This window comes from Rattus norvegicus, chromosome 19 (genome assembly GCF_021556685.1).
Source record: "Rattus norvegicus strain SHRSP/BbbUtx chromosome 19, alternate assembly SHRSP_T2T, whole genome shotgun sequence".
Taxonomy (NCBI): Eukaryota; Metazoa; Chordata; class Mammalia; order Rodentia; family Muridae; genus Rattus; species Rattus norvegicus.
In genome coordinates, this window is record NC_141552.1 from 9,261,709 (window position 1) to 9,288,150 (window position 26,442).

The 26,442-nt window shown below is 49.9% G+C and overlaps 1 protein-coding gene across 3 annotated transcripts; it reads left to right on the forward strand.

Moving 5' to 3' along the window:
• The first annotated feature begins 9,168 nt into the window (after positions 1-9,168).
• Slc38a7 (solute carrier family 38, member 7) lies at positions 9,169-25,364 on the forward strand. 3 transcript variants are annotated; one of them, NM_001434001.1, is given in 12 exon segments: positions 9,169-9,197; positions 9,758-9,862; positions 13,681-14,068; positions 15,928-16,126; positions 16,329-16,473; positions 17,284-17,382; positions 19,267-19,324; positions 19,545-19,659; positions 20,740-20,887; positions 21,339-21,538; positions 22,683-22,737; positions 23,690-25,364. In NM_001434001.1, coding segments are annotated over 10 exon segments (1,392 nt in total). In that variant the 5' UTR covers positions 9,169-9,197; positions 9,758-9,862; positions 13,681-13,798; the 3' UTR covers positions 23,793-25,364.
• The last annotated feature ends 1,078 nt before the right edge of the window (positions 25,365-26,442 follow it).

Sequence of the window (26,442 nt, forward strand, 5' to 3'; positions counted from 1 at the left end):
TCAGCTGACTGTAAACCAAATAATGTATCAGCTTTCTAGTCCCAACCAGAAGTGCATCTTGCTCTTCATGCTGACTTTCAGCGAGTCTGGTCCAAAAGTGTGGTTCCTCAGAAGTCAGGAGATCTCCTAAGGAATCTTGCAGAAGGATTGAAGAGGGACAGAGGTGACTCCAGCTGTCTAAAGGAGTTGAGGTCATAGTTAAATAAATGGTGACATGAACTAGATCTAGGACAATCATGGGTTAACAGCCCCCGTCCTCAGTGAGGAAGATTAATATGGGAAGGGTCGGCACTATGGCATCAATACACTAGGCTGTAGCCATAAGTTTTAATATCTTAACTTGGAAGAGGTGAACAATGACTTCAGGGCTTTATCCCAAACCGTGAGGTTATCTCCATTGCCCACTCCTGTCTTTTACATTGTTATTGCTCTGAGATTCCCAGCACACTGCTCGGTGACCTCCATGTACATTTGTGCGTTCATTGGGGGGAGGAGGTATATATGGCACCCTTGTGAAGGTCTGAGGACAGTGTTGAATGTCAGTTCTGAAAGGCCTTCCACACCTTTGAGACAAGGTGTCTCACTGGTCTGGAATTTAACCATATAGGTCAACCTGGCCAACAAGTTTCCCCCGATCTTCCCACACAGGAGCACTCTGCTATGCCCAGCTTTTTACATCAGTTCTGGGGATCTGAACTCAGCTTCTGCTTGCAAGACGGTTCTGTGTTCTTAGTCCTGAGGGAAGGGTGGAGGGTGAGGCATCACAAAACAAAACAAAAAAAGGTAACAAAGTTCACAGGGGAACACAAAAGACAACACATAGGCCAAGAAATCCTAAAGAGGGGGAAGAAAAACCTGCCAGCTGAATCAATACCTGATCTCAAAGTGCTACAAAGCCATAGTAACAAAGCCAGCACCATACCAACACAAAGACAGACTAGTCGAACAAAACAGAAGACCAATAAATCCACACAGTTGTAGATCCACGCAACTGTAGACAGCTAGTGTTCTGGATTGGGGGGGGTGATGTTTTGAAGTTTTAGCGGGGCAGTTTGAGCAGGGTCTCTCTGTGTAGCCCTGGCTATCCTGGAATTTACTATGTAGATCAGGCTGGTTTTGAACCCAGAGATCCTTAAGCAGTGAGCCACCACCTCCTAGGAGTTTTTTTTTGTTGTTGTTGTTGTTTTGTTTTTTTAAACAAAGATATCAAAAACTGGGCCTGGCAAGGTGGCTCAGTAGGTGGTAAAGGTGCCTGCCACCAGGCTCTATGACTTAAATTCAATCCCCAGGACCCCACATGATAGAAGCAGAGAACTGACTCATGTAAGTTATCCTCTGTTCTCTGTGTATGTGTAGTGGCACGTGTGCAGTCAACACACACACACACACACACACACACACACACACACACCCTGGGAAAAGACATTCACTAAACGATGCTGACAAAAACTAGATAGCCACCTGTAGAAGATTGAGATTGAGGCATGGAGAGATGACACAAGGGTTTAGAGCGCTTGGTTGATATTACCCAGAGCCCAGTTTGGGTTCCCAATACCCACACGGCGGCTCACAGTCATCTGTAGCTCCAGTTCCAGGGGATACGATATACTGATCTCCAAGGGCGCCATGCACACGCCTAGTTAACCTACATACAACACATACATAAAACAAATATGAAAAATTGACATCTATTCCACTGCACAAAAATCCGTTCATAAGCTTGGCATGGTGGCACAGCCTCAATCCCAGCGCTCAGGAGGCAGGGACTATTTGTGAGTTCAAGGCCAGCCTGGTCTACATAGGAAGGTGTAGGCCAGCCAGGGCTACATAGTGATACCCCCATCTCTCTCACACACATACATACACACCCTCAATTCATAATAAAACCCAGACATTATTTTAAAACCTTTAACTGCCCAAAAAAGCATAGACTTTAATCTGTATTGTAATTTATTATGAGGATGGGATCCTGCAGGAAGTGGAGAATCCTGCTGTGATGTCAGGGCCCTCATTGGAAGAGATGGGAGTCAGCTTGCTTCCTCCCTGTGCTCCCTACATAGGACCAGAATGAAGCAGACAGGAGCCCACCGCAGAAGCTTCTCGAATGGCGCCCAATCCCAGGTTTTCCCAGCTCCGAGAGCAGCAAGCCCTCTTAACCTGTGAACCCTCTCCAGAGCCAGGCTCCAGATCTGAGATAAACCTTTCCAGGACAAAACCAAATCAACTTAGCAACGCCTCCATCGTTTAACACGCCCAGCTCACAGCACTCAGTTACAGCAGCCTGAATGGAGACGGTAGAATTTTAAGATTTATTTATTTTATACATATGAGTACACTAGCTGTCTTCAGACACGCCAGAAGAGGGCGTCAGATCTCATTTACAGATGCTCTGGAAGAGCAGACAGCACTCTTAACTGCTGAGCCATCTCTCCAGCCCCGATTTTTTTTTTTAAAGACAGGATTTCACTGTGTAGCTCTGGCTGACCTGTAGACCAGGCTGGCATCAAATTCACAGAGTTCTGCGCTTCCCCTGCATCACCAAGCCCAACTTAACACCATTTAAAGGGAAAAGAAATAGAGAACGAGGGTCTGGGGGACGGCTCCATGGGTAAGAGCACTCACCGCGCATGCGTGGAGACCTGAGTTTGAATCCTCAGAACCCACGAGTAGAGACAGGCAGATCCTTGGAACTCGTTGAACAGCCAGTCTACTCAAAACGACTGGCTTCAGGTTTGGTGACAGGCCCCATCTTGAGATAATAAGGCCGAAAACAAGGGAGGAAGACACCCAGTGTCCTCTGGCCTCCACATTCCTGCCCACTGGCGCATCTACCCACATACATGTGCACACAGGCATCTACCACACACAACGCAGATATACATAAAGAAAGGGGACGAGGGGCTGGAGAGATGGCTCAGTGGTTAAGAACACCCGACTGTTCTTCCAGAGGTCATGAGTTCAATTCCCAGCAACCACATGGTGGCTCACAACCATCTGTAAAGAGATCCGATGCCCTCTTCTGGTGTATCTGAAGACAGCTACAGTGTACTTATATATAATAAATAAAATAAATCTTTAAAAAAAAAAAAAAAAGAAAGGGGACGAATTAGAGGTTCTGGGAGATGTCTGGTGGAAGGCCAGTGTACTGGCTGGTTTCGTGTGTCAACTTGACACAAGCTGGAGTTATCACAGAAAAGGAGCTTCCGTTGAGAAAATGCCTCCATGAGACCCAGCTGTAAGGCATTTTCTCAATTAGTGATCAAGGTGGGAGGACCCGTTGTGGGTGGTGCCGTCCCTGGGCTGTTAGTCTTGGGTTCTATAAGAAAGCAAGCTGAGCAAGCCAGGGGAAGCAAGCCAGTAAGTAACATCCCTCCATGGCCTCTGCATCAGCTCCTGCTTCCTGCCCTGTGTGAGTTCCAGTCCTGACTTCCTTTGGTGATGAACAGCCATGTGGAAGTGTGAGCTTAATAAACCCTTTCCTCCCCAACTTGCTTCTTGGTCATGATGTTTGTGCAAGAATAGAGTCCCTGGGGCTGGGGATTTAGCTCAGTGGTAGAGCGCTTGCCTAGCAAGCGCAAGGCCCTGGGTTCGGTCCCCAGCTCCTAAAAAAAAAAAAGAAAAAGAAAAAGAAAAAGAAAAAGAAAGAAAAAAAGACAGCCAGTGTGAGAATTGAAGGACTGCTCCAGCCAGGAAGCAGGTAGGAGGCTAAGAACATATCTGTCCCTCTGTTCCTCTATATTCAATGCCTTTCTTCCCACCCGTTTCCCTGGCCCTCATCTCCACTGGTCACAGATATTTCTCTCCTAACTTTACACACACACACACACACACACACACACGCACGCACGCACTCATTGCTTTATCCCAGCTCCAAACTCTAGCAGGCAGGCACTCCCTGGAAGCCCACAGGCCACTCTGGCCAGGGAAGCAGGTAGGCTAACCGCAGATCTTCACTCTCCCTCCACTTTCCCAGTGTTATGGGGAGCCCACCGGAGATGCTCACTCAGATACAGTTTAGAGACAATTGAAAGTCTATCCAGCTGACTGGAACTACAATTAGGTATTCGGGATCCAAAAGTAGTGTGGAACATTTACAGCAGGGACTTTTAAAGGTAAAAACCTGGGGGAGGGGGAAGATGGCTCAGGGATTACGAGCACTAACTGCTCACAGAGGTCCTGAGTTCAAATCCCAGCAACATGGTGGCTCACAACCATCTGTAATGGGATCTGATGCCCTCCCTCTTCTGGCTTGTCTGAAGAAAGCAACAGTGTACTCATATACAATAAATAAATAAATAAGTCTTTAAAAGAGAAAGAAAAAAAAGTAAAAACCACATCCTCGTATCTCATTTAGCAGCTGCGGGGAGAGGCTTTGTGAAAGCAAGCAGTTTAACAGAAGCTAAGCGGACAGCTGGCAGGGAGGCTTGCCCAGACAGGCAGAAAGAAGATCGACTGAGCTGTGACATACTGACTTCAGGTTCCTAGAATGGAGTTGGGTAAATTTTCATGGGGTTCTCCAAGGAGATCGAATTCTAGTTAAACCTAAAATGGCCTCAGCAAGAATACAAGATAGAGGAACCGCTGCCCTGTCTCACTCTATCACACCAATCCCGACTCATCCCCAGCTCTGGAGACCATCTCCGTACATCCCACACACCCTGCTCCAATTTCCAGAGGACTAAGCAGATCCTGATTTCCTCCATTTCCCCCACTCCTGTGGACCCGCGCAGCTCCAACTCGTTCCAGACGCTAAGCGCCAACTCCCGATACCCAGAAACACATTTTACCTGGAACCCTCAGTAGCCACACCTGTAGGATCTCAGAAGAGTTTCCTGCAAGGCAGCATGCAGTCTCCATATTGTCCTAAAACCCAGAGAGGCCAACAGAGACCGAGAAACAAAACATCCAACCGAGAAAGACAAGGCCAGAATTTCAATCTTCCCAAGCAGGGATGTCTAGACGCTAGCATAAAAATACAATAACAGCCAGGATAAATTCTCTCTACTAGAGCTGGGACCCTTCCACAGCAGGCCCTGAGAACCACGACAGAGCACAAGCCAAACAAAAGCCGGGCTGGGGGCTGGAGAGATGGCTCAGTGGTTAAGAGCACTGACTGCTCTTCCAGAGGTCTCGAGTTCAAATCCCAATAACCACATGGTGGCTCACAGCCATCTGTAATGAGACCTGATGCCCTCTTCTGGTGTGTCTGAAGACAGCTACAGTGTACTTATATATAATGAATAAATAAATCTTTTTTTTAAGTCTGTGATAACAAAACCAAACAGGGTAGAAAATGGGGTGGGGGTAAAAAAACAATTCAAAACCTGAAAGCTGAAATAGAAGCAAAAAAGGAAATCCAAACTGAGGGAAATCCAGAAATGAAAAAGTTAGGAGCATGAACGGGATCCTCAGAGACAAGTCTCACCAACAAGGGAATACAAGAGATGAAAGAGAGAATCTCGGGCATTGAAGACAGGCTAGAACAAACGAATTACTTCTGCAAAAGAACATGTTAAAAAAAAAAACTGACACAAAAGCATCAGCAGACCTGGGACACTATGAAGAGATGAGATGCATGAATAATATGAATGCAGGAAGAAATGGAACCCAGATGTGGGGAGCTGTAACAGGGGGGATAGAGTGGGAAAGAGAGGAAGGAGGGGATGAGGGAGGGGATAAGGGAGGGGATGTGGGAGCACAGCTAAAATTAAGGGCCATGTGAAACTTAGAACAGTAGAAGCTTCCTAAAATACATTCATATATGAAGGTGCTCTAAATGAAGTCACCAAAGCCTGGGGAGACAGAGACCCCAACTGGCCATTTCTTGTCACCAAATGAAGTTTCCAGAACTGGAATTGTTGGCCAAATGGGTCCAGTAGGAACCCCCCTCCCCAAACAACCAGGCTGCTGCCAAGACCACAGGTTGTTCTCCACACACTCAGCAAGGTCCCATTGCCGAAGACAACACCCACGCAAATCTCGAACCTGGAGAAGTCGAGCTGGTGCCTACATGGAGCCCTCGCCCTTCCTGCCCTTGGTACAGGAAATTACTCCGTGCTACCAGAGAAGAAATGTAAACACCGACCCACCCCTGAATCTCTTGATCTACAATGGCGTCCTGCCTACCAGATCTGCTAGGGCGGTGGTGGCACAAAGCTTGTGGGATTAGCCAGCCAATGTCTTACTTGACTGAAGGCCCACTTGATGAGATGAAGCCCATATCTGACACAGCTTGGGTGACCAAGAACCTGAGACCAGATAATCTAGGGACCTAGGGTAAAACCAAATACTACTGTTCTAAAAAAAGGGGGTGGGGCAGTAATATTGACATTCTCTGTACTCGTAGGTCAGTGCCTTGCTCAGCCATCATCACAGAAGCTCCCTCCTACAGCAAACAGGAACAGATACAGAGACCCAACACCAGATATCATGCAGAGTGGGAGACCCTGTGTGGGATGTCTCCATCAAATGCCTCCCCTTGAGTCTTAGGGAACCCCAAGGAAGAGCTGGAAAGAGTGTAACAGGTTGGAGGACACCAAGAAAACAAGGCCCTTTAAATCAATCTGATCAAAGCTCGTATGAATTCACAAAGACTGGTGCGTGTGCAGGGCCTGCACCAGGTCTTTTGCACACAGACATATTATAGCTTCTGGTTTAATGTTTTTATGGGATTCCTGAGTGTGTGAACGAGTGGGTCTCTGATTCTTGTGCCTTTTCTTTTCTTTTTTTTTTTAAAGATTTATTTATTTTGTGTATATGAGAACACTGTCTTCAGACACACCAGAAGAGGGCGTCAGATCCCATTACAGATGGTTGTGAGCCACCATGTGGTTGCTGGGATTTGAACTCAGGACCTCTGGAAGAGCGGACAGTGTTCTTAACCACTGAGCCATCTCTCCAGCCCCTCTTGTGCCCTTTCCTGGATTCTTTCCTGTTTGTTTTTGTTTGTTTTGACCAATTCATATGTAGTTTTTGTTTTTATCTAATTTTGTTTTATTTTCTTATTTTTAAAAAGGATAGAGACCTATGGTGATGGAAATGCTTGGTCTCTTTTATGTGATATGGATATGCAGCCTTACTCCTGTGATCAACATTTCTGTTTGTTTTTATTCATGTATGAGGGGGAGAGAGAGAGAGAGAGAAAGAGAGAGAGAGAGACAGAGACAGAGACAGAGACAGAGAGACAGAGAGACCTTGGAGCCCAGAAGAGGGTGTTAGATCCCCTGGAGCTAGAGATGCAGGTGTTGTGAGCACTGGGAACTGAACTCAGGTCCAATCTCATGTGAGGTAAAATCTTATAGAACAAATACAACCAAGCAAAGTGGGAGATTTAAAGAATATTAGCAGGGGGCTGGAGAGATGGCTCAGCAGTTAGGAGCACTGACTGCTCTTCCAAATTTTCTGAGTTCAATTCCTAGCAACCACATGGTGGCTCACAATCATCTGTAATGGGATCTGACGCCCTCTTCTGGTGTGTCTGAAGACAGCTACAGTGTACTCATATACATGAATAAATAAATCTTTTTTATTTTTTTTTTAAAGAAGAATGTTGGAGGGGTTGGGGATTTAGCTCAGTGGTAGAGCACTTGCCTAGCAAGCGCAAGGCCCTGGGTTCGGTCTCCAGCTCTGAAAAAAAAAAAGAAGAAGAAGAATGTTGGGCTGGAGAGAGAGTGTACTCACATACATGAAATAAATAAATAAATCTCTAAAAAAAAGTGAGTATCAGCAGAGGCTCAGGGGTTAAGAGCACTGGTTGGTCTTCCACAGGGGCCAGATTCAATTCCCAGCACCAACACAGCAGTTGACAACTGTCTGTAACTCCAGTTTCAGGGGATATGATGCATCAGCGGGGCATCTGATGCATCACAGACAGACAGACAGACCGACGGACGGACTGACGGACAAACGCACGCACAGACATACACACCCATATACATTAAAATAAGTAAATTTAAAAATAATAATGAAGGTTATCAACAGATTGTGTCAACGTCAACCTTCTGGCTGTACGACGCTGTACAAAAGCTCTGTGGCTATGCCCGCTGAAGCAAACCGGCACACAGATCTCTCCATATCATTTCTTACGTCTGCACTTGGCTGTGCTGATCTCAGCAACATCACCTCCCTTTTCATCTTGAGCCAGGATGGGGGGGGGGGGCGGGGGAGGGCGGTGTTGCACTGTTCCCTGAGACAGGATTTTATTGTGGCACCCAGGAACCCAGGCTAGCTTCAAACTCACAACTCTCCTGCCTCCGCCTCTCGAATGCCGGGTTTACAGGCATGCGTCACGTACCCAAATTAGCATTTTCCGTATTTTTAAAATGAGACTTAGGCCCATTGAGAGGCTCAACGAGTAAAAGCACTTGTTACCAACCCTGAAGACCTGAATGCTATACCCAGGACCCACAGGATATAAAGAGAGAAACAACTCGTGAGAGCTGCCCTGTTGGCTCCACATGAATGCTGTGACGACACAGACACACCAAAATACAAGGAAACATTAATTAAACATTAATTAAACCAGCTGCAACTGTAACCGAAAGGTATAGCCCTTGCCTAGAGCCCAGATTCAAGCTCTAGACCCACAGAGAAAGAAGCAGAAAAGGATTTCCTTTGTAAGTGGCATACAGCCAAGTACAGAAGTCAAAGCTCTAGGCATTCACACCTCCATTCAGTAAGAAAGCTCTAGGCATTCACACCTTCATTCAGTAGGTCGAGAGCCTGAACCGCCTCAAACCCTTCTGAAATCTAGCCTTAAGGTTGTAGCCAGGGATTAACGCATGCTTACACTGGCTCTGGCTCTTGTTCAATGGTCCCTCACACTCCTCAGTCAAAGAAACTCTGGAGTCACTTGCTGCGGCAATGACTGCAAGAACCAACATAATGAGGCCAAATAGCTTTGGCCCATGGCTCCCGAGTACTAAGATGCCAAACCTCTTAACGCTCTTTCCAGGAGGAAGGAACAATGTTTAGTTTGGCCAAGGGACCGATTCTAAAAATAACCGGATAAATGGGTTGGCAGAGAACCAAGCTGGCTCAGAACTGGTGCTGGGTTGAGAAGCTGGTATGGTCCGAGAGAGTGACACTGGCTTAAAAAAACTACAATTCCCAGAGTGTCCTGCGGCCCGTGCTAGCTGGACGTCATGTGATTCAAACTCACGTGTTTCTAGAGTCGGCACTGGAGCGACGCCTACAAGGTTTGTGAAAGGAGGTATGGGAGGTGTAAGGTGGGGTTGTAGGGTTCCTGGGTCCTCGGAGTCCCCTCTCACTGCTGAGACTAGATTCCTGCAAGGCTCCGCCAGCGACTTTCCCTGTTGCTCTCTGGTGCACGGTCCCGCCACGCCTTAGCCTTGGGCGGCTCTCCATTCAGTCCTAGGCCAGGATCGAGTCAGGTCCGGAGTTACACACGCAACCCACCGATTTTACGCCAGGCTTGGGACTCACCCCAACCCATCCTGGCCAGGTACTCGCTGTCCCACCTCCTAATGCAATCCAAATCTCGTGTTTCAGTGCTGGTCCCAGGCTGGACTGGGAAGCCTGTGAAGTCTGTTCCATCTCCGACCATTGTGCTTACAGCTCTGTCCCCGCCAACTGCTCACTGTGACCTTAATGTAATCCCTTTCCTTCATGGGCCTTTTACCTATCTGACTTGGCACTCTACTCCTTATCATTGGTTATTCAGAACTATTCAGTGTAAATCTCCCCCACCTCGGTAGCCAGCCGCAAAAGGCCAAACTCTTCCCTCTACTAACTGCAGATTTTAGGTAAAGCCTTGAGAAGAACTTGAGACCAAAAAGGGAGGTGAGGAGACTCTGAGCCCATACCTTTGGGCAGAGGAAACAGCCCTCTTCTAGATTAGCAGGTAAGTTGGGAGCAGTGGGACTGAATAATTGGGATAGGGGAAAAACTCTTAGACCAGTAAGAGTGGTCCAGGGGGTGGGCTTACTCGACCTGAGTTTTTGTGTGATTGCAAGAGAGGCTGGGCAGATGGCCCAGGGCTGGGTAAGGGTGCCAAAGAGAAACCTGCTTCCTAGACAGACTTAGGGTCACATGACTTTGAGGTCTGTTTCTGTGGTGTGAGCAATGTGGACTGTATGGCCTTAGACCTCTCTGGAGCTATGCCTGGACTAGGGGAGTCCTCAGACTGCCTCCGCTACTCACCACTGAGATTTTGCTGAGTTGCTGACTGGGAAGGGAGATTGCCCCATAAGAGGAAGAAGTCTGTGGCTAGACTGGTGTTTCTGATTCTGGTCCCAGCAGAGGACCACAGCCCTGGGACGGTGTCCCTTAGTTACTGGATGGCAGCTGTTCCAGAGCGCCTGCACCTTTTGATTCCTTCCTGGGTAGATGTCCCCAGCTTTGTCCCTCATCAGAAGGCACACCTGGGAAGCATCCCTGGGGGCCTCGATGACCTTTCTAGACCTCCTCCTTTGCAATGGGCTGACCTTATCAAGAGGGATGGACAGTAGCTGTGGCCTTTGTGGGGAGAAAAATGGGATTTAAACAAAAAAAAAGAGGGGGGGTTGGGGATTTAGCTCAGTGGTAGAGCGCTTGCCTAGGAAGCGCAAGGCCCGGGGTTCGGTCCCCAGCTCCGAAAAAAAGAACCAAAAAAAAAAAAAAAAGATTTATTTATTTTATGTATGTGAGTACACTGTTGCTGTCTTCAGACACACCAAAGGAGGCCATCGGGTCCCATTACAGATGGTTGTGGTTGCTGGGACTTGAACTCTGGACCTGTGGAAGAGCAGACAGTGCTTTTAACCACTGAGCCATCTCTCCAACCTGGGAAATTATTTTTTAATTAATTAATTAATTAATTTATGCGTACACTATTGCCATCTTCAGACACACCAGAAGAGGGCACCAGATCCCCATTACAGATGGTTGTGAGCCACCATGTGGTTGCTGGGGTTTGAACTCAGGACCTCCGTTAGAGCAGTCAGTGCTCTTAACCACTGAGCCATCTCTCCAGGGCCTCCCCCACCCCACCCCACCCTTTTTTTTTTAACTACAGAGAATGAGGATGTGAATGAATGAACGTCCCATAGTTCCTACCTGGAGAGGTCAGAGAACAACCTGACCATTCTTTCTCTCCACTGTATGGGTCCCAGGGATCGAACTCAAGTCATCAATCTTGATTGCAAGCACTTTTACCCATTCAGCCATCTTACCAGCCCCAAAGTGGAGCTTGTTAGGGATCATCTCCCAAGCTTCATTTGTGGTAAACACGGACTGTACCGTGTGCCCACCCTGGTAATGCTTATTAATATAACATACTCTTCGTGAGAATTTATAACATGAAAAGGCTTAGACGGGGACTAAAGTGACTTACCCAGGGTCATGCAGGTAGGAAGAGGACAGGTTAGGCTAGCTTTTGTCCTCTGAGTCTCAGAGCACAGCCCCTCCCAACTCAGGGGTGTGTGTGTGTGTGTGTGTGTGTGTGTGTGTGTGTGTTTGTGTGTGTGTGTGTGTTTGTGTGTGTGTGTATGTATGTATGTATGTGTATGCGCATGTGCACACGCATGGCACATGTGTGTTAGTTGTTTTTTGAGACAGGATTATACTGTATTGCCCAGGACTAACTATTTGGTTCAAGCTGACCTTGAGCTCACTACAGTCCTCCTGCCTCAGCCTCTGAAGTACTGAGATTACAGGCATGAGCCTCCTTAGATCGTGTGGGCTTAGGTGTGGCTCTTTAAGAAACATTATTTCTCTTAGAGGTTCTGCATTGCAGTGAGAACGCTAAGGGTCGTTTTTCAGAGCTGGGCTCTTCAAAACAATTCAGGACTTAAAAAAAAGTGAACCTCCTGGCTGAAAGGCCAAAGGGAAGCCTGAAGTTAGGTTGTGTGTTCCCCAAGAGTGAGAACAGTCAGGTGAGAAGCCTGCTCTCCCAGTACAGAGGCCTGGGAAGGAGGCAGAGGCAAACAGGTGAATGCTCTGGGCCGTATAAGAATGTTCTAAGAATTTTGTTGTCTGGTCTCTGTTCATTCATTCATTCATACACTGATTCAGTGTGTCTGTCTGTCAGTCTGTGTGTGTATCGTCAGAGGAAACTTGTGAGAATTGTTTCTCTCCTTCCACCATGCGGGTCCCAGGAGTCAAGCCTTGTCATCAGGCTTGGTGACAGACACCTTCGCCTGCGTTTTGAATCCCAGCCACTGGTGATGCTGCCTGACCAAGGATGGCGTATGCAATGCCTGGGCTTCTGTACCTCTGGTTATAGCCGCCGTCCTGTCTATTCAGTTGTGGCTCATAGTAACAAACACCACATGTCTGGCCTCAGAGCCTTCTAGTCTAGCTTTGGGAAAGCAAGTCTAGAACCAGCACAGGGCTAGCACCAAACAAATGATGTAGGAAGTGGCACTGAGCAGTGTCAAGCCCTGTAATAGCTCTCAAAAGGACTCAGTGAGCAGCCAAGGAAATGGGGACAAGCTGGGACTTAGGACTGGGAATATTCCGAACACACAGTTAAGAATTAATTTCCTGGCCCAGCGTGATAGTTCAGTGGGTATAATGTATAGGCTGCTGGGCTGATGACATAAGGCCGTCCCCTAGACCCATGTCGTGAAGGAAGAACTGAGTCCCAAAAGTTATCTTCTGACTCCCACACAAGTGCAGGTGCAGACGTGAAACAAATAAATGTAATTTTAAAAATTAGTCTCACAGGGGCTGGCAAGATGGCTCACAGCAATTGAGAGCACCGACTGCTCTTCCAGAGGTCCTGAGTTCAAATCCCAGCAACCACATGGTGGCTCACAACCATCTGCAATGAGATCTGATGCCCTCTTCTGGTGTGTCTGAAGACAGCTACAGTGTATTTATGTGTAATAAATAAATAAGTCTCACACTGGGTTTGGTGGCACACTCCTTTAATCTTAGAATTCAGGCAGAGGCAGAAGGGTCACTGTGAGTTCAAGGACAGCCAGGATTGCAGGGAGACCCTGTCTTTTAAAAAATAAAATTTTCCTGAGGATTGATAGGACAGGGATCGACATGTAGGAGAAAGGGAGTTAACCTGAATTTTGAAAGGCTTTAAAAGCCCCGCAGTTTTGATGTCTGGGTCGCAGGGAAGCATGCTGGGATGAAATGCAATGAAACATCCGGAGGTCTTGGTAGCAGCCCCAGTGCGGACAACCTGGGAAGCCTGGCGGGGCTAGATCCAGACTGTGTTGGTGCTCTTGCACCATCCTGCCTCTGCGCTTTGATTTCTCTGGGCCTTCTGATCCCAAGACTGTGGGATCAGACAATCTAAGACGTGCCTGTGTCACACCTCCCTTTGGGCCTCTCCAGGTGCTGGGATTTTAGTACTGCTCTCTTCTGCGTCTTTACTCTCTTTGCAGTGTTTGGCGTTGGTAGCCAAGTGCCCTATCGCTGAGTCATCTCCCCATCATCTCAGACTCTCTTATGTTTGGGTCTTATTAACCTCTCTGGCCTATAAGAATGAAACAAGTCAGATGCGCAGCTGACATGTTTCTCCGTCTGCCACCCACACCGTGACCTCAGGGCAGTCGTCTGCACAGAGCAGCGCTGCATCTTAGCCATGTGGTGCCTTGCCGTTCACTTGGTGAGGGCCCGGCACTGATGTCCTAGCCATGTGATCCTGGGAACGTTGTTTCACATTTTTGTGCCCCAGAGTCACTGTTTCGGGATAAACATAATCTCTGCCTTTGTCTTACCTAGGTTGACCAGCATTCCCTGAGATTAGAACCCCTGAAGGGGCAGGCATCCTCCCAGCAAGCCCAGAAATGTGGTCCTGAGGCAGAGCCCATAGCTTTCGGAAGGAAAGTAGTCTTGGGCCATGGCCCAGGTCAGCATCAACAGTGACTACAGCGAGTGGGGCTCCAGCACTGATGCTGGGGAGCGGGCCCGTTTGCTACAAAGTCCCTGTGTGGATGTGGTGCCCAAGAGAGAGGGGGAAGCGTCCCCTGGAGATCCAGACAGCGGCACCACTTCGACGCTTGGAGCAGTCTTCATCGTTGTCAATGCCTGCCTCGGCGCGGGTCTGCTCAACTTCCCAGCAGCCTTCAGCACTGCTGGGGGCGTGGCAGCCGGCATCGCCCTGCAGATGGTGAGTGCGCTGGCAGCGGAGGGCTCTTTGATTTGGAGGGGAGGCTTTGAATCAAGAGGTGAGCCATCGGGGACATAGGGTATCGTTCTTCCCTCCCTTATGAGTGATAGACATTACCAGTCTGTTGCAGAACTTTCTGTGTACAGACATTACCAGTCTATTGCAGAACTCTCTGTGTACAGACATTACCAGTCTATTGCAGAACTTGCTGTGTGGCCAAGGATGAACTTTAACTTCAGATCTTCCTGCTTCCCCATCCCGGGTGCTGGGATCACAAATAAGGCCACCACACTCAGTTTTATGCAGTACTGAAGGTCAAACCCAGGGCTTCATGCATGCTTGCACACTAGGCAAGCACTCTAAGCCACATCCCCAGCCCCTGCATATTTAAGTTTTTAGGTGTTCTATTGATTTTTGTGGTTATGTTTAAATAACCACTTTTAGAATTATTGAAGTATTTATTAATGAAATAAAAAGAATGTTTGTATTGGCTTCAAATACAATGGAAAGATAATAAAATGAGGGGGGAGAAAATCTCAGAACTTAAGAGATTGAGGCAGAAAAACCGTCATGAGTTCAAGGCCAGCATGTACCATATTCTATCATCCAGCCTGGGCTACCAAGTGAGACTTTATCTCAGTAGACAGCAACAAGATAAAATAAGAAAACAAAAAAAAAAAAAAAAAAAGGAAAGAAAGCAAAGAAAATCATAAATTATTTTTGAAACCGAGTTTGAATCTGTTTGGGGTCCACCCTGTTTGTTTGCATTCTTTTATAAATTTATTTTTTTTAAGATTTTATTTTATTGTATGAGTACACTGTAGCTGCCTTCAGACACACCAGAAGAGGGCATCAGATCTCATTACAGATGGTTGTGAGCCACCATGTGGTTGCTGGGATTTGAACTCAGGACCTCAGGAAGAGCAGTCGGTGCTCTTAACCACTGAGCCATCTCTCCAGCCCCCGTTTGCATTCTTTTAAAAGATCTATTTAGGGGCTGGGGATTTAGCTCAGTGGTAGAGCGCTTACCTAGGAAGCGCAAGGCCCTGGGTTCGGTCCCCAGCTCCGAAAAAAAGAATCAAAAAAAAAAAAATCTATTTAATGTATGAGTACGCTGTGGCCGTCATCAGATACACAGAAGAGAGCGTCGGATCCCACTACAGATGGTTGTGAGCCACCATGTGGTTGCTGGGATTTGAACTCAGGACCTCTGGAAGAGCAGTCAGTGCTCTTAACCACTGAGCCATCTCTCCAGCCCCTTAATTGCATGTTTAAAAAAAATTTTTTTAAAGATTTATTATATATAAGTACACTGTACACACCAGAAGAGGGCATCAGATCCCATTACAGATGGTTGTGAGCCACCATGTGGTTGCTGGGATTTGAACTCAGGACCTCTGGAAGAGCAGTCAGTGCTCTTAACCACTGAGCCATCTCTCCAGCCCATGTTTAAAATTTTTAATGAAATTCATTTTCTTTACTTTGTTTTTTAAAATTGTTTTACATGTGAGCGTTTTGCCTGCAAGCTCGTTTGTGCGCCACATGCATGCAGTACCAGTGAAGGCCAGAAGAGGGCACACATTCCCCCTGCGGAACTGGAGTTAGCGATGTCTGTTGAGCCCCTGCATGGATGCTGGGAATTGACCCCAGGTCCTCTGAAAGAGCAGCCGGTACCTCTAACCAGTGAGCCATTTCTCTAGCACCTGAAACTCATTTTTAAAGAAAATTACAACTTGGCCACATCGAGTAATCTGTTAAAATTGTCCTGCGAGACCCAATTGTAAACGTGCTTTGGACATTGGAGCCAGTAAGGAGCTCACCGTGCCTTCCCCACACCCTCTCCCCTGTTCTGCCTGCAGGGCATGCTGGTTTTCATCATTAGTGGGCTGGTCATTCTGGCCTACTGCTCCCAAGCCAGCAATGAGAGGACCTACCAGGAGGTGGTATGGGCTGTGTGTGGCAAGCTGACCGGTGTGCTGTGTGAGATAGCCATTGCAGTCTACACCTTCGGGACCTGCATCGCCTTCCTCATCATTATTGGGGACCAGCAGGACAAGAGTGAGCCGCTCCCCGACCCCCAGTGCCCACCTCCTCTTTTTCCCCTTGGCCTGAGGGTCCTGAGGTAAAGGGGGAAGAGTGGTACAAATTAGATCTGCCCTCTCTGCAAGTCCTGCTTCTTAGAGAGGAGTCTTAGGACCTGTTGATGCGAGAGGCCACACCCCGAATGGCCTGGCTTGACATTCCTTCCTTCCCTACGCAGTTATAGCTGTCATGGCGAAGGAGCCTGATGGGGCCAGCGGCAGCCCCTGGTACACAGACCGCAAGTTCACCATCAGCCTCACTGCCTTCCTCTTCATCCTGCCCCTGTCCATCCCCAAGGAGATCGGCTTCCAGAAATATGCCAGGTTCGGAGGTCCCAACCCAGCCTGGGCCAGACAGAGGCTCTGATCAAAGGCAACTGGAGAGCCATTTCTGGTGGGGAACCCGTCTCCTCCATGGCATCTTGCTTAGGGAGCCAGAATAGGCAAGCCAGGGCAGACCAGAGCTGGCAGGAACCTAGAACTAGGACTTTCCTTTTCCTTTTATATCAAGGAAGAAAGTGGCCCTTTGCATCACTGAAAGGTTTTGACCTAAGTGTCCTTGTCAGAGAAGGCTTTGGTGATGGCTGGCAGTGTAACGGCAGATGCTGGCCTGGGCGTTGGTTTTCCTAGAAGCTGGGAGCTGGTGATCTTGATATTGCAAGCTTGGTGGGGTCTTCCCTGGAGCTCAGAGAGGGAGAGAAGACTGACTTCTTAGCCCTGTATCTGAAAATCCCTGAGGGTTGGGCTGTTTCCCACGACCATCTTGCAGGGTTTCCTTGATGTCAGTACCCCACTCTGCACTCTCCCACCTTGCCCTAGAGTCTTCAGTTCTCAGAGGCCAGGCCCATGGGATGGCCAGCTGTGAGCCCTTGCCACATCTGGCTGCTCAGACTGAGCTTGTGGCTGTGCTTTGGAGCCCAGTTCCTGGATGTGCTCTTTTGAGTCAGTGCTTGTGCCCGTGGCTGACGTGCTGACAAGCTCCCTCCTTCCCATGGCAGATCCCCCAAAGCTTATTTCTCCTGAGCTTTTTGGGTGGTTTGGTGGCTAGAGCGAGGGTGGACACTTCTGAGGATGGAGTTGGGCAAGGCAGGGCTGACGCTGGGGACTAGGAACTCAGTGTCTACTTCTTGGCAGCTCCCTGAGCGTCGTGGGCACCTGGTATGTCACCGCCATTGTAATTATCAAATACATCTGGCCAGATAAGGAGATGCGCCCGGGGGACATCTTGACCAGGTAGGTGAGGGTCCCTGGGAAGTACATGGGGTAGAAGCTGCTAATGGTCTGGCATCTAAATATCCCGAGACTCATTAGTTCATTCATACTAACTCACTAGGAAGGTGATGAGAGGGCCCCTTCTGGTTTGGGGTAGGGGGTTGTTTGTTTGTTTTTACATGGATGGAAGAATGACCGTCTGGGGCAGAGGGAATCTTTACCACCACCGTCCAGCAGATGCTACAGTGTTATGCACAGCCCCACGTTGAGGAGACTATCAGGGAAAATTTGCACGTTTTCTCAGTTACTCTTCCCAGATTTATCAGACTGGGTACCCTGTAGCCCGAGGTAGGCTTAAACTCACTGTGTAGCCTGTCCTAGAGCTCCTGATCCCCCTCCTGCCTCCACCTCCCAAGTATAGATACACACCACCATGCCTAGCTTTCCGGTTCATTGATCCGTTCACCCACCCATCCATCCACCCACCCACCCACCCACCCATCTACCCACCCATCCACCCATCTACCCACCCATCCATCCACTCACCAACCTATCCATCCACCCACCCACCCACCCACCCATCTACCCACCCATCCACCCATCTACCCACCCATCCATCCACTCACCAACCTATCCACCCACCCATCCATCCACCCATCTACCCACCCATCCACCCATCTACCCACCCATCCATCCACTCACCAACCTATCCACCCACCCATTTACCCACCCATCTACCCACCCATCCACCCATCTACCCACCCATCCATCCATCCACCTACCTATCCACCCACCCATCCACCCACCCACCCATCTACCCACCCATCCACCCATCTACCCACCCATCCATCCATCCACCTACCTATCCACCCACCCATCCACCCACCCACCCATCTACCCACCCATCCACCCACTCACCAACTTATCCACCCACCCACCCATCTACCCACCCATCCACCCATCTACCCATCCATCCACCCATCCATCCACCCATCCACCCATCCACCCACCCATCCATCCATCTATCCACCCATCCATCCACCAACTCACCCATCCATCCACCCATCCACCCACCCATCCATCCATCTATCCACCCATCCATCCACCAACTCACCCATCCATCCATCTACCCATCCACCCACCCACCCATCCATCCACCCATCCACCAACTCACCCATCCATCCATCATCCATCCATCATCCATCCATCCATCAATCCACCCACCCACCCATCCATCCATCATCCATCCATCCATCCATCTACCCACCCATCCATCCACCCATCCATCCTTCCATCCATCTACCCACCCATCCATCCACCCATCCATCCTTCCATCCTTCCACCCACCCACCCATCCACCCACCCACCCATCCACCCACCCATCCATCCATCCATCATCCATCCATCCATCAATCATCCACCCACCCATCCATCCATCATCCATCCATCCATCTACCCACCCATCCATCCACCCATCCATCCATCCATCCTTCCACCCACCCACCCATCCACCCACCCATCCATCCATCCATCTACCCACCCATCCATCCACCCATCCATCCATCCATCCTTCCACCCACCCACCCATCCACCCACCCATCCATCCATCCATCATCCATCCATCCATCCATCCATCCATCAATCATCCACCCACCCATCCATCCACCTATCTTAAAGAAACAACTGAGAAGTAAAGTTCAGGGGCCAGGAAGTCTGGACTCTGGTCCTAGGATGGCTTCTCAGAGCCTGTCTCCGGAGTTTTAAGACAGACGTGTCCTCTGCCCGTGTATGTTTAGAGTGCAGAGTGCTAGTTGTTGGAGGTTGGTGGATGAATGAAGAGTGAGGGCGGTGGGGATGGTTGGTGGCTCTGTGGGATTCACAGGTTCACGTTATGTTTGCCCACAGACCAGCTTCCTGGATGGCTGTGTTCAACGCCATGCCCACCATCTGCTTTGGATTTCAGGTGCCAGCACCAGGGTCCCTTCTGTCCCATTAGCTCAGACACACGCACACACCCCCAGCACTGGGAATGGACCCAGATTATAGATATGATGGTTGGATTCCCGGGGAGATGAACCAAGGCTTGCCCCTTAGCCCTGGGACCTTTGCCCCCAAGGTGCCTCCCTTTGAGACCTGGGGATGAGGCCACTTCCCCACCATGACCATACCCTTCACCTGGACAGTGCCACGTGAGCAGCGTACCGGTCTTCAACAGCATGCGGCAGCCCCAAGTAAAGACCTGGGGCGGAGTGGTGACGGCTGCCATGGTCATAGCTCTGGCTGTCTACATGGGCACAGGTGAGTGCTCCCCTCCAGAGGCCAGGCTTGGGATGGTTTCCGGTCCAGCTTTCCTAGGGAAACTCTGCACTCTTAACTCAGCAAACACTTCTGTAGGCATTGACGTGAATTGAGCTGCCCAGGATGTTCAGAGGTGTTCCCATTGTGGGGTTGCTACAGGGACACATGGAACTGGCCCCAGCCCTGGTGGGATGACAGTCTTGGAGAAACAGTCATGCATAAATAATAATGAAATAATGCAGGAGTAGATGCCATCATGGCGCTGAAACCAGGAAGTAGGGAACAGGACTGAACGGAGGCGCTGGCATTCCCAGAAGACTCCTCTCTGAGTGCGTGGTACCTGGAGAGGCCCACAAGGGAAAAGACAGACTCTAAAGAGCTGGGTGGTGGGGAGCATTCCAGAGAGAAACTGTAAGTGCAGGCCTTCTGGGCAGACATGGGAGGGAGGTCTGTGCGGCTGGGGTGTAAGAAGCCGGTGCCTGGGAAGCTGGCATCCAAGGGGAAGAGGGTGGGTGCTGCCCGGAGCCTGGGAGGATGCATCTCTCGGGTGGGAAATGACTAGGCAAAGAAATCTCTGGCTGCTGCCTGGGTTTAGACAAGAGGTCAGAGGTGAACTGAGAGTTACCACCCCCCTGTGATAAGGGACGAGGACAGGAGCAGCCCGGGCTAGTGAAGTTTCAGCCTCTGAAGCAACGGCAAGAAGCACAAGAGGCAAAGTCCCTTCTGCCATGGGTCCCATCGTGTTCTGACTGGGACAATTTAGAGAGAGGTGGACGGGGACTACAATAGGGAGGTCAGCAAGTGTCCGGGGTGGGGTCGACTGTGCGTGGGTAAGTCTACACGCTCTGAGGAGGGGACATCTGAACTGAGACCTGACCGACGTGCAGAAAAGTGTGGGGGCTGGTGGGCCCACCATCAAAGGACATCTGAGAAGGCAGGCTTCCTTTCTGAGGCCCCGGCCTCACTCCCCAAGCTGCTGCAGCATTCTCTCTTGAGTGATGTTGCTCCTAGCAAGATTAGATGGTCTACCCCTTACTCTCCCATGGTTGTCCTCACCCCGCCCCTGGTCCTCATCCACAGGCATCTGCGGCTTCCTGACTTTTGGAGCTGCCGTGGATCCTGACGTGCTCCGGTCCTACCCCTCAGAGGACGTGGCTGTGGCTGTTGCCCGAGCCTTCATCATCCTGAGCGTCCTCACCTCCTATCCCATCCTGCACTTCTGTGGGCGGTGAGCCCCTTCCCCACCCTGTCCAGAGCCCCCCGGGAGCTAGCACGATACATGGTCTTATGTGGAACCTATTTTGTGGCAAGGAAAACTGAAGCCCACAGAAAAGAATGTGTCCAGGATGCCCTCTCCCATACTCATTGCCAGACCTGTTGGTTCCAGCACATTCTGTAAGCCCTTGTAAGGATCTCCAGGCCAGATCCTTTTCTGAGCTTTTATATGAACCCAGACGGCCTTTTGAATACTCCACACTATTCCTTTTATAAGGGGAATAATGACATCCGTATTCACATGACGAGGCCAAGCCTTTCATAAACTTACCTGCAGCCTGTAGCAACCAAGGGCACTGCTGGTCACAGATGAGGACCCAGGCTCAGGGACCCCACACTGCCCACTCAGCATCTCGTCCCCGTGCACTGCCCAAAGCACCCTGAGCCCCTCCTCATGTGAGCAGGGCTGTGGTGGAAGGCCTGTGGCTGCGATACAAGGGGACGCCCGTGGAGGAGGACGTGGGCCGAGAGCGCCGGCGCCGGGTCCTGCAGACGCTGGTGTGGTTCCTACTCACCCTGCTACTAGCACTCTTTATCCCTGACATTGGCAAGGTCATCTCGGTCATCGGAGGCCTGGCAGCCTGCTTCATCTTCATTTTCCCAGGTACACACCCAGGCGCCCCCATCGCCACCACACAGCAGGAGCTACCTCACCTCAGCCAGGGGCTCAACCGGCTGACAGGATAAGCAGTAGTCTCTGTTGCTCACTGACAAGGCTCAGCTCCGTGCTGCCATCCCAGCTCTGGCTCCTAGAGAGAAGGTGTGATCTCTGATTTACTGAGGCGATGAGAGGCCAGGGCAGTGGTCCTCACCCCAGGAGTTGAACAACCCTTTCACAGGGTTAAATATCCTGCATATCAAATAAGTCACATTGTGACTTACAACAGTAGCAAAGTTACAGTTATGAAGGGACGAGAATGATTCTGTAATTGGCTAATTGGTAATACAAGGAACTGCATTAAAGGGTCACAGCATTAGGAAGGTTGAGAAGCACTAAGCTGAGAGTTCAAACCAGCAGATAAGAAGCTCGATGGCCCATTTGAAGCCCTGTAGGCCCAGGTCCAGGGTCTCTGTTTGAACCCTTCATTCAAATGTGTGCACTCTTGGTTTTTTTTTTTTTTTTTTGGTTTTTTTTTTCCCGGGAGCTGGGGACCGAACCCAGGGCCTTGCGCTTGCTAGCCAAGTGCTCTACCGCTGAGCTAAATCCCCAACCCCAAATGTGTGCACTCTTGACTCAAGTTCTGACTAGCTTATTCCAGTCCAGAGGGAAGGAAGCCTGGCCGTGGCACCTTAAGGCTGGAGTCATGAGACCTAAGCTGACATAGGATCAGCTGCAGACCCCCTGAAACCCGCCTTGTGTGTGTGCCTATGAGTTCTGCTGGATCCAGTTTGTTTCTGTCCAGGAGCTTCCTCAAAGCCCATCCCACTGGACATGGAGCAAGGGAGCCATACCTGCTCTGAAGTAGGCCAGATGGTGTGAGGCACTACTGGGTCCCTACTCAGTGTTACTTTAGCTCTGAGTCCTGAATATAGCCTTAGGGGTACTTCTTAGCTACTGTGCTGGCCCATCAAGAGAGAGCAGAGGGCAGGCGGCCAGCTGGGCGAGGATTGAGGCAGAGGACAAGGATATCAGACTCATTAGAAACAGGCCTTTCTCCATCACCAACGCTGCCTCTTGGCTGGGAAGGCTGGGCCTCGGGAGGGAATCCCTGAGTCCCCCAAACTCAGGATTGCATCTTTCCTTCTAGGGCTGTGCCTCATCCAAGCCAAACTCTCAGAAATGGAAGAGGTCAAACCGGCCAGGTAAAGCAGGGCCGGCCCAGCGCCTTTCAAGGGGGCGAAGAGGGGCCTTCAAATAGAGAGCCGACCGAACACTTGAACTTTCGGGGATTCTGGGGATTGACACATGCTGCTGTTGTCTCCACACTCAGAGGCTAAGGGGAGGTTGTTAGGGGTTCAGAGTCCCTGGTGCTGTGAAACAGCTTAAAAGTCAAAGTTTTCAACTCGTGCTTTGGGGGCACAGCCGGTCCCAGAGGCAGGGGTGGGAGGAGTGTGGACATGTGTCCTAGGTTAGGGACCAGCGGCAGTGGCTCTCGGCCTTCCTTCTCCATCATTTCTTCTCAGTCAGTCCAGGACCTCAGCCCCTGAAGTAGTTCAGGCCCTGTTAGGGTGAGGCTCCCCTCCTCTGTTAAACCCCTCTGGAAACACTCTTATAGGCACATCCTAGTCAACTCCAAATTCAGTCAAACTGACAATGGCGGTAAGCCATTACATTACATAGTGAGAACCAGGCTAGCCAGAGAGCTACATAGTAAGAAACACACACACACACACACACACACACACACACACACACACACACACACACACACACACACGAGATCCCCTAGAAGGGCACTATGTAGCCTTAACCACCAAGCCATCTCTCCAGCCCCTGCTCTGTTTCTCTTTGAGGGAAACACCTCATTCCCTGCTTTTTCCCCCCGAGTATCTTCCCACTGGGAGACTTGCATTCTACTGCCGTGGTCCCTTTCAGCATTAGCCCCTCTAGGAACCCCTCTAGGCCTCGGTCTCCTTGATGGTGAAGTAGGGTCACATCCCTTTATGTGGGAAATTCCTAGGGAAGCCCGAAGTGCCTTGCCCGCAGACGTGAGGTGACTGACTGTATTGGCTGTTACATATATGAGTCTGAAGAAATGTGAAAAAAAAAAAAAAACCAAACGACTGAAACATTCTCTTGTCCTCTGCCCTACAGCTGGTGGGCACTGGTCAGTTATGGAGTCCTTCTGGTCACCCTGGGAGCCTTCATCTTTGGCCAGACCACAGCCAATGCCATCTTTGTGGACCTCTTAGCCTGAACACTGCTTCCCCAAACATGTGACCAGATGCAGCTCTCAGAGCTGTGGAGCTGCCCAAGTCCCACGTCCTGTTCTGGCTAGTGAGATGACATGGGGACACCTTCCCCATGGACAGTCATAAGACAATCAGCCGCAAATCTGTGGACAGATCCTGCCCAGCTGCCTTGTTTCCTGATGGCGGTCCATAGCACAGGACTGTCCCCTTCACCCAGCTCTCAACTTCAAGCCTTTGGGACTTGGGAATGGAGAGAGTCAGTGGGTCTCAGAAGAGAGAGCCTATTCTGACTTCCCTCTGGAAAAAAAAAGAACAGAAAGCATATATGCACAGGGCTGGCCTCCACACAGAGTGTGTCAGGACTGTGCACAGTACCTCGGGGCTTAGTGCCTGCCCATGTCTCTCAGAAGCCACTGGCAGCGTCTCCTGGGACCTGGCAACTTCCAAAGGAGATGCCAACATCATAGAAATGTCCCCTGAGTCTCTGGTAGCCTCCCAAGTCTTTAGGGTCCCTACCCTAACTTTGTCCAGTCCTAACGGTCCATGTTGTACTGGTATGCTTCTACTGTGTTCCCAGACATCACCGAGTCTAATGTTTACAAACGGTGCCAGCCTGGCTCTGAGGCTGGGGGCTGCCATGCCGTGGTGCTGTGAGCACTCCTCCGTTAGCTTTTGGCATGGGCAGACGGTCTGTTGTCTTTCAGATTCCAGATAGGCCCGTCTTTTCAGAAGTTCAGGGTAGGACCTTTTAGACCATCCTTCCAGGCTGGGCTTGCCAAGGTCCAGGCAAGGTTCCAGCTCCTCCACGCCTTGTCTTCTCTCTCTTCCCGCTAAACCCAGCCCCAGGACCCAGTTAGACTGGGGACCCTGGATGTCCTCCTTAACTCTCCATCTCCCCCAGTCCCACACTCCCATCCCTCTCCCCCAGCCCTGCCTCTTCATGCATGGGTCTTGTTATTTGACGGGAGAAGGTGTGGCACCAGACCCTGTCACACCGGCTTGCCTGGCTCCACACATCTGTCAAGTTTGGCCTCTGTGCCTGGGAGTCCCGCTGAGTCACACCCACCTCAGGTGAGGCCAGCTTAGATACTTCTCTATTTTGACTGCCTTAGCCTCGAACCTACCGCTGCTCACTTTTATAAGTCCCAGGTCCAGAATTGGTCTTTCTAAATCTATTCTGTGTAAAACACATCCTAGGAGCAAAAGGGACCCTTCCCAGAAGACGACCCCACCCCCATCCCCAACTCAGGTCAGTCCTGTGGAGGCAGGAGGCTCAGTGTCCAGTCCTGCTGGATTATTCCTTTCCCATCCATCCCCAGTACCCATTCTTTCTGGTCCCACTATACTGTTTTCCCCCAGCCTCCAAAGCTGCCTTTCATGGTGGCCAATCATAAAGCTAGACGTGGCACAGAGACTGGCTAGCTGGGACAGTTGGCTAGAACCCAGCTTCTGCTTGACCTCAGGACCCCCTTCCTCCCTCTCCTTTGCCCTCTGTTTCCAGTTTCTTGCTGGTTCTTTTCTACTCAAGCACACTTGGAGACGTAAGGATGGTTAATAAAGGGGCTTACACTGCTGAACTGTCTCCTTTATCTTGTGTTTGGGACAGAGTCTAGGCCGTAAATGTGTAGGTGACACTTGACTGTCCATAACCAGGAATGGACACCAGCGGACTCTTGCCAAAGCTAGATCTTCAGGAGGCTCTGGACAACCCCTTTCAGGTCCCTCCACTGAATCTTTACACACTGACTGGAGAGAGTCTCTTCCGGGTGTTGCTTCTGTCCTAACTCAAGCTCTCCCTCTGTCCCCTGCACCTTTCCATCCTCAGCCACCCCCTCTGATGCTGATCCATGGCCATCAAAGTCCTCAGCATCCACTGGGTCTATAAGAGGCAGGCCAGACCCTGCTTAGCGGATACAGAGTCAGGCACCTCATTCAACATGCCAAGAAAAGGACAAGCAGACACTAGCTTTGTCCCACGGTAGCCGGGCAGACAGGCCGACAGTCATACAAATCTAGTTATAAGTCCCAAGAAGGGAAAATGGAATCATTGTGTCACTGGAACAAAAGAGCCAAGATCATCAACTTAAAGAGAGAAAGACAGTTTATCTTGGCTCACAGTTTTGGAGGACTTGGTTTGTGACCATTTGACCTTGCTGCTTTGGAAGAGGGATGGCAAAATAGGTCATGGCAGGCACATGAGGCTAAGAAGAAAATAAAGACAGGGAAGATGGTGGCACACTTGTAAGCCTAGCACCCAGGTGCTGAGGGCAGGGAAGTCTCCAATCTTAGTACATAGAGTAACTGCGTGAGAAACAGAAAAGGTCCAGAGTTCTGATAAGCCTTTCAAGGTGATCCTGTGACCAAACTTGCCTCCACTTAAAGAGGCAACCCAGAATGGAGCAGAAATGTTTAACCAAAGGGTCTTTGAGGGTAGGGATACATTTTGGCTTCAAATTACAGCAGAAGCTGTAGGATTCTGCCTAAGGAGTCCAGGAGGGCTTCCTGAAGAAGGTGGTCTGGCCCCTGGCCCTTGATAGAAATTAGCTAAATAGAGAGGTGGGGAGAACTTTCCAAGCAACGGGCACTGTATGCATGGAGGTTCTAAAGTAGGAGAACTACAGCGTAAAGAACTAAGAAATGGGCTGGGAGAGATGG

Bases quoted from the DNA above. Each gene is read 5' to 3' on its own strand.
- Slc38a7 (XM_087594008.1), top strand. From the start codon at position 16,356: ATGGGGCCAGCGGCAGCCCCTGGTACACAGACCGCAAGTTCACCATCA. The intron at 16,544-17,283 runs GTGGGGAACCCG...ACTTCTTGGCAG, and splicing joins CAACTGGAGAGCCATTTCTG to CTCCCTGAGCGTCGTGGGCA. The intron at 21,539-22,682 runs GTACACACCCAG...CTTTCCTTCTAG, and splicing joins CTTCATCTTCATTTTCCCAG to GGCTGTGCCTCATCCAAGCC.